This window comes from Eumetopias jubatus, unplaced genomic scaffold, assembly GCF_037043125.1.
Source record: "Eumetopias jubatus isolate StellerSeaLion01/CBP00866 unplaced genomic scaffold, mEumJub1_p1.0 scaffold_11, whole genome shotgun sequence".
Lineage (NCBI taxonomy): Eukaryota > Metazoa > Chordata > Mammalia > Carnivora > Otariidae > Eumetopias > Eumetopias jubatus.
In genome coordinates this window covers 109,742,817-109,762,732 of record NW_028274817.1, presented here as the reverse complement: position 1 = coordinate 109,762,732, position 19,916 = coordinate 109,742,817, and the positions used below count along the sequence as shown (strand labels likewise).

The window sequence follows — 19,916 nt, the reverse complement described above, 5'->3', positions numbered from 1 at the left end:
TAAAAGAAAAGGACTGTTTTAGTATAGTTAGTAATTATTTGAATAAATAAAATAAATGATAAAATGTGGTTATCATTAATAAGTTGTTCATAAACTCTTTGTATAAACAGCATGTTTTTTCCTCTAAACCTTGAACTCAAAAATCTGCTCGCATATTTTTTTGGCAAGCAAAATGAACACTTGAATTTGAATTCACTTTGCTTTGACTCTTGGCTCATTGAAGTGGCTGCAGAGACACTACTTAGCTATCAGAGGAATCAGACTCAATGTTCTACACCTTTGGGCACATAATAATCCTCCTCACTGATATGTAATGGGAGACATTTGACCAGTTTCATTACTTTAGTTATCTGCTTTAATGTGATTTTTTTTTAACTGACAGCCTCTTATTTGTGTTAGGCAAGTATCATAATGATCATTTTGATTCATATCAGGGCCCCCTGAGTTTTTAAGCATTGTAGAATCTCACTTCTTTTTTGTCCTGACTTTTTCTCTTCACCATCACTCCTTTCAGCTGCAGTAGAGGTTATGATTTAAATGAATGCCCATGCATCTTATAAACCACCGTCTCCCATTATCCCACAGTGGCTGCAGTCCAGAGTACCTCTTCATCATAGTCTCAGGATCTGTGATTCTTTCCGTGGAAGTACTTATTCTTTTCAGCTTGATCATTATCTTCCAGGCAAAAACATGATGTATAACAGACAAGGGCACCCATTCCCTTGCACTTGGGTGCCTAGGAAGAAACTAGATTACTGTTCAGACTATTTGTTAAATCCTGTTTATAATCCAGGATAAATTTTGATCCAATGTATTTATATAACATCCTGGAAAATTCTAATCCATTAGAGTTGGGATAAAATGTTCTTCTCTCTTTTAAGTGTGAAATGTGTTTATAGCTATTTTTAATGTGCTTCTTTAAAGCATAGTGAGAGGATTTTAGTTACCTGATAGCTGCATAACTAGTCCATCTTCAAGCAAACTAACAAATTATTCTATGTTTAAAAGCTTAAAAGGATGATGAGTGAAGTAATTTAACACGGAAAAGAGTTGAGCCAGGTTTCAGGACATTTATTAAGTACTTGGGTTTAATTATACAATATGTTTTGAGGTGATTCTCAAATAGAATGGCTTCATTAAAGTCAGCACATTATATTTTAGGTTTATAGGGTCATTTGGAACACATTTCCAATAGCTGCTGCATGGGAGTAGTGTGACGTTGTCATTTTTTCTTCTATCCATGTAACGTGGTAAAAGGTTAATTTTATTGATGCTGTCTTCCATGCATCAGAGTGTTGCCTTGCTTTGTCAGCAGCAGCTATCAGTAGTATAAATTCAGTCTAATTGAGAGAGACTTGTACCACAAATTTCTAAAAGATGGTGATGAGAAAGCATGTGGTATAGCTTGCAAGCTCAGGACATTGCCAAATCCTTGTTTTCAAGCATGTGGATTTTTGAATTGTACTTGTGAACAGAGCTTGGATCTAGGCCTTGCACAGCATTAATGATGACATAATCTCTTTAAACTCTAAATTACTCCATTGGTAGGATACCGTTTTAGTTTCTGCTTTGAACTGGTAAATGTCCATTATGTTATCTCATAATAATATGGACTCTAATGCAATAACATGGTAAATCAATTCAGAGATAAAATTTCTTTTTTGAGTATATATCTCCTGAAAATTGATAGGATGGTACACCAATTATGTGATTTTCTTTTTTTTTTTTACTAATCTTATTAAAGGGGGAGAACATTAAATCTTTGAATACTGTACCTCAATTTTATTGTAATGATTTTGCTGGTTACCAGGTGGGGTGGCAGTTGAAAAATTTGGTGAATGCACTACGAGAGGACCCGAGTGGTGTTATCTTAACTTTGAAAAAGCGACCTCAGAGCATGCTTACCTCAGCACCAGCTTTACTGAAAAATATGAGATGGAAGCCCCTTGCTCTGCAGGTAATGAAGCTTAATCATAAGTCATACACCATCATTTTAGCCATAGATTATCTCAGTAATGCTTCTTTATTGTGCCTCATCTCAGCAGCATATAGATTAATCTTGTATGCTTTTGAAAATTGGTTTGTGAAATTATCTCCTCACAGCTTATCCTAATAGGCTTAATTGTGATGAAATCTGTAAGTTACTATAACTAAAACCCAAATGATAAAGAACTCTGCCTTAATTTGTAAACATTTAAAGCATAATTACAAAAAAAAACACAAGTTATTTCAAGCCAAAATATGGATAGAGAGGAAAATGAGAGGTTTCATTTTGAGATGTAATCTTCTATTTAAAAGTTACACTATCATATTTCTTGGAGAAACTGTATGATAGTTTATAGAATTCTTTTAAATCAGGTCATAAGATAGTAAGAGTTATTTATAAACAGTAGGTAAAGGAAGTTTTATATAGTAAATAAAATGTACCTACTACATTCCCTTTGATCGTTTTTTCTTTTTCACTCTGTCAGGTGGCAGGATAGGGAAATTATTGCATTAGAATTTCTGCATTTTTCTTCAGCATGAAACCACTCTAAAATATTACTCTATGGATGTTGATAAATTATATTCATTAAGAAGCATAGTTATCTAGGAAGTTATAAGAATATGATTCTGATTAATGAAAGACAAGGAAGTAATACATTTCTTTCCATTTCAGTCAATATAATCTTTAAACACATCATAAAAGAAATATTTGTCTTTCAGAAAACCTGCATTTTTAAAATAGGAGACTATTACCTTTCTTAGAAGTCTAATTTTTTAAAATTGTAATTGCCCGCTGAACTAGAACATTGCCCATTGTTCAGATTAAAAAGAAAAGCAATATATGTAAATGTCATTGTTATCACTGTTATATAAATTGTTCCTAACTTGTATATTATTAGTACCATTCTTAGATGTTTTTTCCCCTAAAATCCTAAATTCTCTGTTACACATGAATGGCCTTATGGAGTATAATGATTTCTTATCGTTTAAAACTTTACTACTTATTTGCCTCAAAGTTGCATTATATTTAAATAACATAAAAACATATAAAATGTTCTAACATTAAGGTCTTTAAATTTTTAATGTTAATCTTTCATTTTTCAAATGAATATATGTAAACTGTATTAATATGTCCAAATACATTTGATTTGCAGTATATGTCTATTATCAAACATTTTTAATGTCATTAAAGTTCAGAGTTCAATGTTTTTTGACTCATTAAATCATAAATTAGCAGATCAGACTTTCCCATCACATCATTTTATTTTCTCACTGTATTATAAGTTGCTTTGTTGTTCCACTCTGTAGTTTTCCTATTGACATGTCTTCCTCAAAGATCCTGAGAGGTGGGAACACTGAAGAAGAGTCCCACAATTTCAGCCATTAGGTTTTCTTCTCTATATATGTGTAGTTAAACTTAACAACTTCTCTCTAATCCCTTCTATTTCACCTTGAACACCAAAAAGACACTATTTTCTTATTGATCCATGAACTCGGTTTGAGGGAATATCTCTAGGAAATAAATTGATAATTTGGTCCCTTTTTAGATTCTTTTCCACAAGCACAAACTGGAGAATTAAGGTAATGACACTATCCAGTTCATCACTTTTATATAAAATGCTGAAATAATTGAAAAACCAACATTTCTTTTTTGCCACACATTTGGTGTGTATATTCAAAGCTGGAGAACAAAGACTTTAATTTTTTTTAATTATTTCATATCATGGTTTAGTTATAATTATGTTATTAGGATACTGTTTCTAGGTCCATTGCTAACTGCCAAGAAATATGCCTCACAGATCACTAATTATATTTATTCCTCATTGCCTGTTCAGTTACTCTGAATATATTTATAAATTTACTTTTTCAGATTGCTGAAATCAGAAAAAAGAAAATCAGCATTTCCATAAGTGCTTATATGTATCCACATTTTTGTAAATTTGTTATTTCAACTGAATTTAGTTCCACTGAAATGTATTGTCCAAGCTCAATTCCTTATAGATAAACAATACTGTTGGGAAGGTGGGGAATTTGCTTTCAACTTCTTTAAAAAATTGCTTCAGTTGTTGACTTTTTCCAGAGCAGAAGGAAGAGTATTAGTTTTAATTAAATACTTCCTAATGGTGGTAAAGCAAGGTCTTGGTGGTAAGAGCAATGGATAAATCCTCTAACCTACTATACCACCATCACCAAATATCCCTGAAATTTTGAAGACCTGAAATTGTGCCATTACAGAGTTGTTTCTTGACCTTACAGTTTTGGCCTACTCTAAAATACAGAGATACCAAAAACGTAATGGTAACTCTGTGGTCAGAATTTTTATACAGTGTAAATTAACCAAAGATGAACAAAACCTAAAGGTACCAGAATCTGTAGATTAAAGGTAGACTGCCTCCAGAGGGGGAAAAGTCAAAGAAATAAGATAAGAAGGTCTTGCAGGCAGTTTTGGATTCCTTTGTGACTTTGCCTGAGGCCACATATTTTTCCTAGTGTCTAAGAAAGGACCTCAGATGTCAAATATAATGCTTAATGCAGGAATAAACCTCTGTGCAGACCCAAGTACCAGTCTTACTGTATTCTTGCTTCTGGTATGTGTACATATACGTTGGAGCTAAAATGTCTGTTAACTCAGTTAAATATAAATCTTCAGTGTTCTCACCTGGAGAATTAGACCTTAGGTTATTTTTTTTCCATACAAACATTCTACTAAGAATGATTTAAATAGAGATTACAAAAAGAAATAATTTGTGGCATTTATTTAACTCAGTATGTCTATTTCAACTTTCTCTTCTCTACCAGGCTTAATTTACCTACTAGCATTTTCAAATAAAATATGGCCAAGTTTGTGTGGTGTGGAGGCAGACACTAATACACGCATCTTAAAAAAGAAAAACTTTATTCTAACATAAGGAATAATTATTTTTTAAACTAACAAGGAAATAATTTGTACCTACACAAATAAAATTTAACCTTGTCTACCCTAAGGTAGAAGATTGTTAAAGAATTCCACATTTTCATGAAAGAAGTTTTATTTCTAAAAATATTTTGAAAGGATAGTAACTTCTATTGTTAATCAACTGCAATAATGAATTTGGATTTGGATTTTCTTGTGAAAATCATTCATGAAATTATAGCCAAATAAACAAAAGCATACAATTCAACTTCATGCTCACAGAGCAATTTCATTAGTACATTTCATAAAATTTGGCAGTTCTTTTTTTAAATTTCTGATTTCTCAAACATTTTGCAATAGAACTGAAAGACTTAAAGATACCTTAGTCAAATATTACAAGCAGATTTAATCTGGAGTTGAATTCTGTTGTCATCTGTACCCACTTATAAATAGTAGAGATGTTTTACCTGAGATAGAATCTTTTATTCTGTGAGAGCAAACCAGGGATTTCCTGCTTTCCAAGAACTGTTTTTAAAAACATGTTCTTAGTAGCACTTCTACTAATATCCTGGATTTTGGTGACCTTGGTGATTGCTTATGGTCAAATTCTTCCAATTTAATGAAAAAATCTCAAGGAATTCTGAATAAGCTTCAAGGTATATTTTTGGTGTTTGTGGTTTTAAGTAAGTGTGCGTAGGTCACAAGCATGCGTGGGTGGTGTCATTTTCTTCTTACAAGAGATGCATGAGAGAATTAGCTGGACACTAGCAAGAATGTTGGTTGAAATCACATCACTGGGAATCAGCAATTAAATATTAAAGAACCCAGCTTTTTTGGTGAGAATGCATCTCAAATGATCACTATAATCAATGTTGGAATTCAACATACTGATATAGGTTTCATTAAATACATTTTTATGTGAAATAACAAGCTGTATCGTTAGGATTATGTTCCTAAGCTGCATCCTAATCCATAAATCTCTTATATCTGTGTGAGAGTTTCTTGTGTAGTTTTGTGCTTTTCATTTAAAATTTTATTGCTTAGCATTACCATTTTCACAGGATATTTAACTTTGAGCAGAAAAAGAAATGGAAAGCAAATAGTTATAACAGTTTTGTCTATCGACTGGTATAACAACAAAAGAACACTAATTGATTACATTACATTTCATATACATACAGAGATGAATGGTTATTCTGTGAAAACCAGAACATAAGAAATAAGAAAATTTGTTTGAATATCACAGTTATGGGTCAGGGAGACCAAAAAAACCATTACTAACAAAAGTTACATTTCTGAGAGTTTTGTTTTAAAAGCATGTTTTGAAGAGGAAGATAACCAATATTAGGTATGACACTAGAGAAGAAAAGAAATCTTAACTAAAAACATAATTGTGCTGACTGAGAGGCAGAAACAATTATATGTTTTACATGCTCAAATTAGTAAATAGCTGCAAGCAATTGTCACATCAAATTTTTGTTCAGCAGTGTTTAAGCAAATTAATTAAAGTATCTAAATCACATTTGTGTTTTTCAGCCAAATGCTTTCAAATGTTACGCTGACTACAGATAATCACCTAAAATGCAAAAATTATTTTTCAGTTTATTCTTTAGTTTCTTATTCTTTAATTAATATCCTAAAAATGATGTTTACTGTAACTTGAAAAAATGGAAGTCCAGTTTTAATGTTGCAGTATTAACTATGCCAGTAAGACTGGACAACACAAGAATAAAGACCCTCGTATTAGTCTTAGTACAATGTGCAAAATTTGATGACTCAGTGGATAAAACCATTTCATAGTGTGACTCTGGTCTATATTTCTTGTATATCATGTAACTACATATTTTTTATGCACATATATCTGTATTTTTAAACCTATACAGATATGGTTTCCTGATCAAATTAATGGTTGGGAAAAAAATGTTTTTTTCTTGGTGGTCTGACAGGAAAGATTACATGCTTATAAAAGAAGACTCAAATATTTTGTATGTATGAATTTAGATTCTAGAAAAAGCTGTGAAAAAACTGAAAGTGGGAGAATTTTGAATACATGCATTTCCTTTGCTTAGGTTCTTTTCAAATAATTTAATACTCAAGAAAAGCTTTCCCAGGGAAAATTATGCCCAATAATTTTCCAGATTAGATCTAACATTCTTGATATGGTCAAGAAACTTACAAATTGTATACAATGTCTTGCCTCCCCAAATCCAGCATACATTTTCTCTGGAGCATTTGTTTAGATGATTAAGAACAGAGTTGCTAACATAGAACAATATTCTGGTACTTGTGTTGGGAATTATAATAAAAATGTGTTTGAACTCAGTAAGGACTTTGTGTGAATATTCTATGCTAGAATAATGGGGTATTGTGATCCATCTGAGTCTGTGCTTATTCCCAAGAGGGACTAAAATAAATGGCCAGGTTTTATACTTGATGTAATCATTCGTATTTCAGTGGGTGTTTTCCGCCTGTAAGGCAAAGCAAGCTCTTTCTGATCTTTGCATTCGTGAATTTTAGAGAGAACTCCGTAATGTGTAACACGTTGTTTTAATTTTTAATGTTGGGGCTGTCTTTATGTCACTGGTGTCATTCAAGACTTTCTATAGCTCTATGAAAGCCAGGTCACTTACCAGACAGAGGGACCACTAAATTAAGCTTGCCAAGAGTTGTTAAAATGTAAAATGTTTCAAATAAAACCTCAATGTCAGATGTAGTTTCTTAAGTATGGAAGCTCTTTTCTCATAATCTTTAAGACCATAGGGGTTTAGAGGTATACCTTCCAGATGTGTTCAGTTACCTTAAAAACGTTAGAAGGAAAAGACCTGAGCCATCAGAGAATTTAAAGTGAGATTTCAGCGATTCCTTACAAAGGCTGAAAATTTTATTTTATAATAATCACAATCTTCCAATGCTGTTTAAACTGGATGAGTAGGATATTATTACTAAAGTAATCACAGATGACTCAGAGGAAGATTTGTGTAGTACCATATTGTAGGATACAATTTGAAAGTATTTATGTAGCTCAAACTGACAATATGAAAAAAAATGTGTATGTTTTACCTAGTAGATTTCTAGTTAGTAGTCCTGTTGACTGTAGTAAGTTATCATTAACTGACTTAAGGTTATCAATGTATATTTGAAGAGATGCATATGATCATTTTATTTAGAATCTGGATATTTTCAGAGATGCATGCCAGTGCCCAAGAAGTCTATCAGAGTCATTTTAGCAGGGTAATGACATATATGCAAATGCCTCTTCCCTTTTGGAGTCTCACTGAATCAGTGGAAGGAGAGCTTTATGTCATTAGGACCATTTACATATGAAAACCAAATGTTATGACAAGGTCCTTCCAGGAAATAAGCCTGTTTGCCTAGAATCCAAAATGGATCCTTATCATTCTTGATTGCATACTGTAGCAGATCAAGTTATAGAGAAGCTTCATGCTTATTTGAGTAACAAGATGCAGTATTAAAATAACCTTGCATTTAAATGATGATAATTTTTAATTCTCTTTCCATATTTTGCCAATATAAGAGAAAGTGTCAAAGTGGCAAAAAGGTAAAATTAAAAAGTATTACCCTTATTTCTACATTTTTCCTTAAATTAGAAATTCTTCATAGTACAGTAGTAACTACTTTCTATGTTATGAACAAATGATGGAAAGTAAATGTTGCCAAGATAGGAGGAGCTACCTTTCTGCATTATTATGCTAACATATTTGGATATTTTTTCTGAAACTAAGAAATATGCCTATTAAAATGTGAATTGGATGCTGAGAGAACTTTTTGATTTGAGGGAAGTTGTATTGGTCATTTTTTGTGTATTTTCACACATTTAAATGGTTATTAGTGGTGGTTGTAATTTTAATGCCACTTGTTACAACTAGGAATTTCTTGCTGCTGATTTCAGCTAATAATATCATTTATTCTGTGCTTGATTTAGTCAAATTTTGCCTATCTTTCTAATGTTCCTTAACACCTTTTTCATTCTTTTTAATTTTGTATTCATTCAGTTCTTGTTCAAAGGTAGAAACTTTTTTAAAAGATTATAATTTTAAATTATCACAAAGACTTCCATTGGGGTAAGGCAGCTATTTCCATTTTCCCATGAAGCTTCTATTTTACCATATTTTATTTTTTCATTGCTTAATGTATAATTTTTTTAAATAAGATTCTCAAGAAGAATGTTTACTTTTTAGTGTGGATTAGCTTGACAAAAGTAATACAATTAGTAGACAAAAATATACTGAATATATTTAATATTTACTGTGTGTTTTATTTGGTACAAAGCATACTGATTAGCCAGATGATATCTGCATAAACCAGTTGAAATGTTTTCTGTGATTTATCAGTTAATACAATAACTAGCCAGTTGTGTTAAACAATAGGGTTGACTAATTTCTGTTTTTCTCTGAAAGAATAATTGTTTTTTTCCATCACTTTAATTCATTGAACCAGCTGGCACAAGCAAGCCTGTTATCTGTTTAAACATATTTAAGAGTCTTTTTCTTCTACGTATTTACTAATTTAGCTCATCATGCTAAGTGATGATATTAATAGCAACTCCTTCCTGAAAATAGAAACCCAGAGAAAATAGCAATTTGAAGAAAGCCGACATGGCTAATATTTAAGTTTACTGGGAGGGGAAAGACACACATACCCTAAGGAATCCTAGTAATAATCCATGTAGAATGCTAGTAATAGTCCAGGCAGAATAAAATATTCTGTTGGCCCTTACATCACACTTCATGGCTATTTAAAATATACTTGTAAGCAGTGACTAATATTTCTCTTTTTTCCTTCCATCCTTCCTTTCTTCCTCTTGGTTTGGGGAAGGCAGAGATGGGCACTAAACCAAGAAAGATTCTCTTTAGTTCTATAGATGGTAAAATAAAAGGAGAGAAGTCTTCAGAATAGAAATAGTGACCCTAAAACAAAAGAAAGAATAAAAATTTGTTAGGTTATTTTTAATTGCTTATGTTTTTAGAACTTGTTCTTAAGTTCACTTGTAATATTAGAATATTTTAAAATAAGAGATACTAAAACATTTAAAAAGCATAGTGAATATAAGTTTTTCTCTCACAGTATATTTGTTACAAAGTTTTGGAAAGTAATGTACTACATAATGGATTTTTTTATATTTCTATAGTGATGAACTTACTTATTTTTTATGTCATCTGTATTTAATACCAAGATGTCCTGACAAAGAGGAAAGCAATTATAAGTAGAGTCCCATCACAGTGACTATATATAGTGTGTCTAAAGACTTGATCTAAAGAACCTATCATTCAGAGATGTGTTGTAGAGGCATGTAATACATCACTAGAAACAATACACTTCTTCATTTCCTCAGACTTCATGGTATTCATCCATACAGATGACTCTTGATTACCTACATAATCTCACGATTTCCCATTGCCAAGATTTTTGTTACTAAAAGACACATAATTTAACTGGAGCTCTTTCAAAATCAGCATAGTTAAGCATAAGTCTACTGCATACTCTCATTATATTTCAAAATTCCTTAACATGTAAAGTTTCTGACTTCTTTTACATCATATGAGATAGAATATTGTAGAGTCCCAAAATAAATTATCAGTTCTTTTTCCCTTCTCTCTTTTTCTTTAATTTCTATTTCACATAGATTAAAACTTAACCGTCATTTTGGCAGGATGTGTGATTTCAACCTATTAAGGTGAGCTGTGTAATAAGGAAGGTCAAAAACCATGAACTGAGTCATAAACTATGTAGCCTACCCCAGTGGCCTACATTGTACATTGTATTTGTGCTTGGTTTTTTGAACATTTTGTTTATCTGTACAAAAGCATTGTCACAATATAAAATAGCTGTAATATGCCATTTTTTGTCCAGCAATACATGTTAAAGTAATAGAACTGCGGGTCTATATAGATTTGCTAAAAGTGTTTTCATATTGGCTAAAATAGCAACATCTTATCATGTGAAGATACAGTTCATTTTGTGATCATTACTTTTGTGTTTGCGATTGCACTAAAATTCTTATTTTTAATATGTTATTGTATTCATAGCTAATCAGTAAGATCTGTAAGATAAACATGAACATTTGTGAATTTTAGTCTCACTTTAGGATAATTTTTCAAACCAAAAGATCATTTCCAAATGCTTTGTAGCTTAGAATTGGCAGTGCTCTTAAGTTAATGCATCCTGGTGTATCACTTTATTCAGTATATATGCTATCTTAATTTTTAAAAAAGTAGTTCATACTTAAACAGGCATGAAAATGCAATCTATAGATATGTATCTAAACATTATTTTAAACAATGATAAATGTGTGTGCCTATGAAAGGTGAAATGATTGTGTTACATTAATCCCTATGCTTTTGAAGATGTACCATAAAATGACCTTGAGAAGACAGTTAGTTGTGTTTATATTTATGAAAAAAGAAAGTATTCTCTCATATCGGCCTTTCATCCTCAACTTTTGTAACCTCTTCTGAGAATCTGTGACATTCTGCTAACTTAAGAGTATGGTATATCTTTTTTGGGGAAAAGATAGGAAATATCTTTCTTGGGTATGAGTCAGGATGTGAGTGAGCTAATTCTTTTGAAAGTTACTCTTTATTATCTCCCCTTCAAAGGTGGGATTCCAACAAAGCAAATTTAATTTGAATAAGTTTCTGACTGTGAAATAAATCTTACCATTATGAAACACTGCATGGTGCTTTTACCTTGTAAATAGCTTTTACGTGGTTATGCCATAGAATAAGGTGAGTTGAGAACTAAGTGGGAACCTCTAAAGTAATAAATTGTTTTTGGAGATTCAAAAGAATATCTGTGTGCTAAATAACATGCTTCTTGATTTCAGCCAAGTTCAAAAACTTCACAGAAATAGATAATTTTAAAATGATAACTATGTGTCGTTGTTGTTGTTGTTCTGTGTGTTGTTTGTGTGCGTATGTATTTTCTTTTTCATTTTAACCAGCCTCTTATACCTAGAAGTCCCACAAGCAGCGTTGCCACGCCTTCCAGCACCATCAGTACACCAACCAAAAGAGACAGTTCTGCTCTCCAGGATCTCTACATCCCCCCTCCTCCTGCAGAACCATATATTCCCAGGTATAAAACCAACCATCCTGTTGTTCTGGGCACCTTCTATCCAAAGACTAGCCTAAATGTACGTAAACTGTGAAGTAAATTCTCAAGGAGCACCTTGAATATTTTCTTAGATAGGAATTCTGAACACATTCTGGAAAACTATTGCATTGTAGAAAATGCGCTTTGGTTAATAATAGTAATAACAATAACTAATTTGTATTAAACACTATGCGTTAAATATCTTGTAAACATTATCTCACATAATAGGAAAGAGCAGGAAAGTAAAAATAAATAAAAATTAGGATTCTTTTAATAAGTAAGGAATAAGTGAGGATTTTTGGCTCTGAAGCCCCAGAAAATCGCAAGTTACTTTGAAGCATTCCATACTTTTTTCTAAAAGAGGACGGTAAAGATAACTTTTATGCCTTCTTATATGTGTGCAATGAGGGAGCTTTTTGGGGAGGGGGTAGATGATGAGAAGGGAGAGTATTTTCCCCCCTAATACTTCTGTATCTACAATTTCTCCTTGATTAGTTCATTAATGTTTCTGTCAGAAAGCAGAAAGAATTTGCAAGAGAATGGGTTGCCTTTAGAATCTATTTTCTAGATTTCTTGAGGCTGTATTTCCATTTCATTTCCAGATTTCTATTTGAAATTCCTGGCAGGTGTGGAAGATTACAACTTTGTGCCATAAGGCATTCTGTCCAAAAGCATTCTGACACCCAGTCTTGTGGAATATAAAAATTATGGAAAGGGGCCAGCACTAAATGGGGATAATTAATACCAATCACAAAGAATTTGGTTCCATTTTTAAATTAGTTGTGCAGTCATTCAAAAAACAGTAATTTAAGGTCTCTTATTTTCAAGCCACGCTTCATATTAAATTTCTTCAGTATATAAAAGAACTGAAATTCCTTGTTTTAATTAATTTTCATTATTCTTTAGTGCACCTAATGTTTCATTCTCTCAGATATGATGGTACTGACATTTTACAATCTAAAGGCCATATGACAGCATGATGTGTCCGCAAATACCCTATTGTTGTCTAGTAATAAAACTGTAGTCCATTTTATAAACATTTTAGTTCTAAATTTTGAGAATTGAATGTAGCTGTGGGACCATGGTTTATGAGAAGACACAATTTACTAACCTGGCATTTCACAAATCTTTCTAGTATATAATTTATAGTCTTACATTAAATTTACAATCAGATGTACAGATCCATCTGATATCCTAGCCAAATGCAAGTTACTTTTAATTCTATTAAGATGGTGTCAGACTTTCTGAATACTCTTGCATGAGGAGCAATAAAAACATGTGTGTTTCGAATAGTGACTCTTTTGGTTTGTTTTAATTTTAATTGGAAAGATTTTTATTTCAATGCAAATGATTATTTAAGAGACCTTATTCCAAGGGCTCTATGTACAGGTAAACATCAGATTATTTTTATCAATTCTCTGCAGTTTTTTATCTTTCCTTTTCTCTTGTGTAGGTAGGAACTTATTATAAAGAAAGTATTTCCTAAACAGAAAGTGTTTAAAATACACTCCAGAAGGGCGCCTGGGTGGCTCTGTCATTAAGCGTCTGCCTTTGGCTCAGGTCATGATCCCAGGGTCCTGGGATCGAGCCCCGCATCGGGCTCCCTGCTCTGCGGGAAGCCTGCTTCTCCCTCTCCCTCTCCCTCTCCCCCTGCTTGTGTTCCTGCTCTCGCTGTCTCTCTCTCTGTCAAATAAATAAATAAAATCTTAAAAAATAAATAAATAAAATAAAATATACTTCAGAAGACAAAAGAATAAAATGATTGAGTTCTGTCCTCTGAGTGTGGTGGAGATAGGATTATGGAAATGTATTGAAGCCAATAAAAAGCTTGAACATGCTATTTAAAAATACTAAAGATATTTGAAGTATCAACATGGTGGTACTTGTTTTGTTAGTATTGCTTGAAAGCTTCATACTTTTCAGTAAACTTCATAATCACTTTAATTATTCTAGATAGTTTTGATTTAGTTAATTTAATATTTCAGAATATTAAAATATTCTAGATATATTTTGAGTCAAATTATTGTTTATCCAAGTCACACAATCGTTTGATATAGCACAGTCAGAACAATCCATGAATCAGAGTTCCTTTTTACTGCAGCCTTGTTTATATAAATTATCTGCATTTTCTGGTTTGACTTGATGTTATGGCATAGATACAGCCTCGGCACTTTTTTCCCATTTTGTCATTTTGATGTTAAATGGGGTTCACCCGATTTAACTCATCTGAACATTTCTTTTTTCCTATATTAAAAATTTTTGTTTATGTAAGAGAGCCATGTTAGTGTTCATTTGAATTGTAAATAACAAAAGCTTTCTCACCTTAAATCCAAAAAGAACCCTTAAAAATAGTAGGGTCAGTTGTCAGGTGGAAATTTTTTCATGGGCTTACAATTCTTTGAACACATTTATTCCAGATTCTCTAAAAGAGAAGACACTCATGTACGTGGAGTGAGTAAAATTTGGTCAGTTTTTTGTTACATGTTTTATGACTGTATGTAGCTTCTTTATCATAGTATATAGAGCATTTACATACTTAACCAAATTTCTTTTTCCATGACAAAAATCAGGAATTTGTAGGTCTTCGCACAACTCTGAAGTTCAAGCACTAATTTCTCTCATTAATTTTACTCTGAACCATTAAATATAAAGAAAATCCACTAAAGCAGTGTTTTAACTTTTCATCTGTTTCCTTAAATCCTTTTCAGAGTAAAAGTGTAGATTTATTACATACATAACAGTAAGAAAAGTTTTTTTTAAATCTGTACAGCAGGACAAATTAATATGTTGAGTTATTCAGGGACTCATGATGTGAGTACATACAGAGATGCACACACAACTGTGCACACACTTCTACACACAACACATGTATCAGTTCATTCTACTGCAAAGATTGTTTTTTGTTTGTACATTTCTTAATTCTACTTTGTGTGCATTTCATATAGACATGTTTAATAAGTCTTCCTTGTTGGTATGAGGTGAGGCCTCCTTTCATATCATTACAGAGTAAGTAATACCAGCCCTTGCAATTTTCTGCCACGGGGATGTCCATATAAATAGAGCATGCTGAATTAACTAGGGCTGAATCACTCTCTGATCTCAGCTGCATTAACATTCATGTCACAGGCCTGATAGAAATATCTGCCCATTTATAGACAGGCAAAACCTTACCCCAGTGCCACGAGTTCGTTAGGGCTGGTTTCAAGCTAATTGCATTGTCAATTTCTTTTTGATAGAGGACTAACAGTAACAAAAAGCACCAGGCAATTTGTTCAGGAAAAGTTTTTAGCTTGCTGAAAATGAAATTCTGCCTGGATTTTATATTTGTTTTCTTCATGTTGCCTAAGAAATAACTATCCAGTTGCAATTTAGCAATAAGCAATACTTTAATTTTAATAAAAAATAAAAGAGTGAATAGCAATGTGAATGGCATTGTCAACTTGTGATGTGTTAAATACATGAGACAGCTTGCTGATTCAATCAGTCTTAAAGAATATTATTTACTGCTTTCAGTATATTTCACATACTAGGAATATAGCTCTCTTCATTTGGACAGACCTAATCTAGACATTTGCTTACACCTACAAAAGTGTAGTATACCCTAGTATGGAAGTATAGAAGTATAATATTTCTTGCTGAGCTGTAACTCATATTTTGGAATTGACATTAGATTTATAAGCTCATCACCATTTTATAAGACATAATGTCAATTAAAATTGTGTTCTTTTTATCTGTCTTGTTATAATTTAGTTAATTCTGTTGATTTACGATTTCAGTCTTAGCACTTAAAATAAAATTAAATTTTTATCTGGTTTGATAGCATTCACGGCACTGTTGAGGGTAGAACTGGAAGCAATTAAGAACTAGTAGGAAATAAAATTAATGATCTGCAAGGGAGCAAACATTGCATTTACATTCACAGTCGTGTTCTAGAAGACAGGCTTTTCTAACAAAGACTTCATAGCTAGTCATAGTGAAACATATCATAAAATAAGCAAGGTTCAATTTAACCCATCCTAAATGGAGTATTTCTACCAAAGTACCACTCATTAGGGGCCCAATTGCCTGGGCTATGTATATTAATACTATATGTGAGTAACAGTGTTAGGGATCCCATAAATGATTAGATTTTTCCTTTTTAGAATCCTATAGAAAATCAGTTTGCCATCATCTTAAATTCCATATTTTGTCAGGTTTCTCTGCCCTCTCTCCACAAGAAATGTTGCTGATGTGCAATGAAACTTTGATCTATCCATTAGAATTAGTTCTATGAATGTACATTTTTAATATTAAATGAGATACATAGATTTTAAATACTGAAAGTAATTCTATTCAATAAGGTTTATTTTAAATTAATAACAAGCTGTTTAAAATTCTAATACCAATTTATAGAATGCTAATTTGGTTCTTAAGGCTGCAGATATCCTTACAAAAGTGGTAGTTCTTAAACACATCTTTGTTTTTAAGCAGTGCAAATACTACTGTGCATCAATTAGTTAAACTGGCACAAGAAAGCTATATTGTTAGCATTGTTAAACTTATACCTACTGTCTTGAGCACTGAAAGTAATTTTTGTGCTGACATGAACATAACACAGTGAAAATGGACTAGAGCAGGAGTTAGAAGATCCAGGGTCCATGTCCAGCGATGTCATTTATTAGCTGTATGACCTTTAGGTGAGTCATTTAACCTCTCTGATCCTCAGCATTTATTTTCCTGCAATATAGGAATAGTTAAAAATTGCCTTTTAAACGTCAAAGAAAGTTTGAAAAGATCAGAAGATATATTGTATGAGAAGGATATTATGAATGGTTTTAGGCCCTCTCTGCCATTTTACCACCCTAACACTTTCCTACATCCTTCTCCTTTACCTTTCCTTTTCTTTAGGGATGAAAAAGGAAACCTTCCTTGTGAAGACCTCAGAGGACATATGGTTGGCAAGCCAGTGCATAAGGGATCTGAATCACCAAATTCGTTTCTGGATCAGGAATATAGAAAGAGGTTTAATATTGTTGAGGAAGATACTGTCTTGTATTGCTATGAATATGAAAAAGGAAGATCAAGTAGTCAAGGAAGACGAGAAAGCACCCCGACTTATGGTAAGAATTCTTTTCTTACACTGACAGGAGAACATATGTCTCAGACGAGAACCTATATTTCTTTTCATAGGTTTTTGGGTTATGAAAATTATTTGATATACTTGATAGCTTTTGAGTCTTTATAATTGATCTGTGTCTGTCATGTGCTTCTAAGTGGAATCTCAATATGAAGCATGACATTAAAAATTATTCTAAATTTTCCAAAATAGGTAAGAACAGTAGGTAGCATTTTAGCTCATTAATGACTTAAGGAAACCTTCTTGAATCACATGTAATTTTTGTAATGTCAGATATTGCTAAATTGGAATAATTCAATTTTCCTTTTTTAAAAAAGATGAATGCTTCCTATTAACTTGACTTATATAAAATTAACTTCTTATTCCTCAGGGATTAAAAAATCTTTACACAAACTTTCTGGGAAAAATCTCTCCTCAATTTTTGTGTTTTTTAAGAAGTTGGAAAATTTGAGCAGAAGTGGATTCTGAATAGGAAACACACAACACACTCTATTTAAATCAGACATGGCCTTAGAGTTACCACGTCCCTAGGATTTTTCGTCTTTGTCTTCTGTTTTTCTGTGCATGACCAAGAGAGTAACCCAGTCACGTATACTTTAAATTGATACATTGTATGTGAAAGATTTGCAGATAAAGTTGCCTAAAGTAGTAAAGCTATGATCCCATTGCAAGAATGAATGGATTTAATTGAAAGTCTATGCTCCTCCTTTTCCAGTTTTCAAACTAATCATTTTTAGTGAGGAGCGTAGAGAAGAGGAAAGACAGGATCCTTGCCGATTAGTACAGATGATCCGCAGGAGCTGAGCAGAAGGACATTTGTTTTCAGGGTTTTTTTTCCACTTGCCCTCCTTACTTGTCCACCATGGCCATATGTCTTCCTCCTGTGATCCCAAATGATTGGTCATCATGTACCTTACTACATGTGCCTGATTTCCTTACAGCTCTTTGGTAATAATTATGTATGAGAAGTTTTGCCCAAAATGGTCCTAAAGAATAGGAACCTTACTTACCTTGTGTTATTCTCTGTACGTGTGCTTTTTTTTTATCATAATAAGTAATGAATTTTTTAGCATAGCTCCTCAATTATACTGTTCTGTGGACACTTTTTTTAAACTCATAATTTGAAGGTATTTGCACCTTTGCTTTTCTTCCCTATTATATTGTAAACCTCTGCAGTACAGAGCGGTGCAGAGACCTGCCATCTTTGTTATGCCTACCCCTGTTTTATCACATAAGATCTTTATTTTTATTCATTCATTCCACAAATACTTATTGACTACCTGTTACTGGATAGGCAGTAATGTATATCACATCTTTTTTTTAATCTCTTAGAATTTTGGGGCTGTTTTCTACTTATTTTGAAGTAGATAAGAATGTTTAAGGGGAAATTATAGTCATCAGATGAAGTTGATTACTGATAGCTTTATAAAAAATGGTTACTTGGTTCTACTTGAAAAGCTGAATTGTTAGTCTCTTCAGACTACAGTTTTAAACCACCTAGTGTCATCATGTTCCACAAATCCTATCTCTCCCAAGAAAATAGAATACTGTTTTAAATTTTAGAAAATTAAGATATCCTATAGATATATATTTTTTAGAGATTTATTTATATGAGAGAGAGAGAAAGAAAGAGCATGGAGGGGAGGGGCAGAGGGAGAGGGAGAAAGAGTCTCAAGCAGACTCTGCACTAAGCAGGGAGCCTGACACAGGGCAGGGCTCAGTCATATGACCCTGAGATCACGACTTGAGCTGAAACCAAGAGTTGGTCACTTAATCGACTGCACCATCCAGGCACCCGATATGATAGATTTTTATAAATAACTTAGGAGAAAAGAAATATATATATATATATATATATATATATATATGCTTAAAAGGAGCATAGGAAGTTTTTTAAAAAGGTTATTTTACTTTTGATCCTGGAAGGGTTTTTTTTTAACTTTTGAACATGAAATGTAATCTGAACCTTCAGTGGAAATACTTACAGATGCTTCAGTGAAGATTTTCTAATACAACCTGTAGGTTGTGCCAGGTAACTAGCAGTTTAATGTATTAAAACTTTTTCAAAATCAGATCATAAGTAATAAATTCTGCCTGTCACACACATGAATTTGTGTCCTTAATTTTCCCAAAGATTAATTCATTTCTTAATTCATTCAGCACATATTTGTTGTGTACATAAAGTCATCCAGTCACTGGGGATTCGAAGGTGAATAAAACATAAATTTTCCCTGGAAGGCAGTCATCACCTAGAGGGAAGAAACAAATAAGGAGATGCATTGTAATAACTTTAGGTAAGTAGGAATATGTGAACAAAGTAGTACGGTAGCCTAGGAGCTGAAGCCCCAGAATCTTCCTGGGAAGTCACATAACTAAAAGTGACTTTTGTGCTGAGTTTTAAATGATGAGTAGTCATCCTCTAGGATTTCTAAATGTTAGTTTTCCCCACCAAATACATGATACCTTCTCAAACATAGGTGTGAGGTCTGAGGATTTGTGTAAATCTTTCAGCCCAGAAACTAAAGGTCCCAATACAAATTATTCCAAAACTTGATAAGCAATTATCAATGACTTCTTTTTTGTTTGTTTGTTTTGTTTTATTGTGTTTTTTTTATTATGTTATGTTAATCACCATACATTACATCATTAGTTTTTGATGTAGAGTTCCATGATTCATTGCTTGCGTGTAACACCCAGTGCTCCACGCACAATGTGCCCTCTTTAATACCCATCACCAGGCTAACCCATCCCTCCTCCCCTCTAGAACCCTCAGTTTGTTTTTCAGAGTCCAGACTCCCAAGTGTGACA

General features: G+C 32.6%; 1 protein-coding gene across 4 annotated transcripts in view; it reads left to right on the top strand.

Moving 5' to 3' along the window:
- Positions 1-19,916, top strand: part of CNKSR2 (connector enhancer of kinase suppressor of Ras 2) — a 275,956-nt gene that overhangs the window by 159,423 nt on the left and 96,617 nt on the right. For 2 of the 4 annotated variants that reach the window (XM_028122617.1, XM_028122616.1), the window contains exons 9-11: positions 1,811-1,957; positions 11,841-11,974; positions 16,880-17,091. In XM_028122617.1, the coding sequence (XP_027978418.1) occupies positions 1,811-1,957; positions 11,841-11,974; positions 16,880-17,091 (493 nt within the window). The remainder of the gene's footprint in view (positions 1-1,810; positions 1,958-11,840; positions 11,975-16,879; positions 17,092-19,916) is intronic. The other 2 variants (XM_028122619.1, XM_028122618.1) reach the window with 1 other exon arrangement.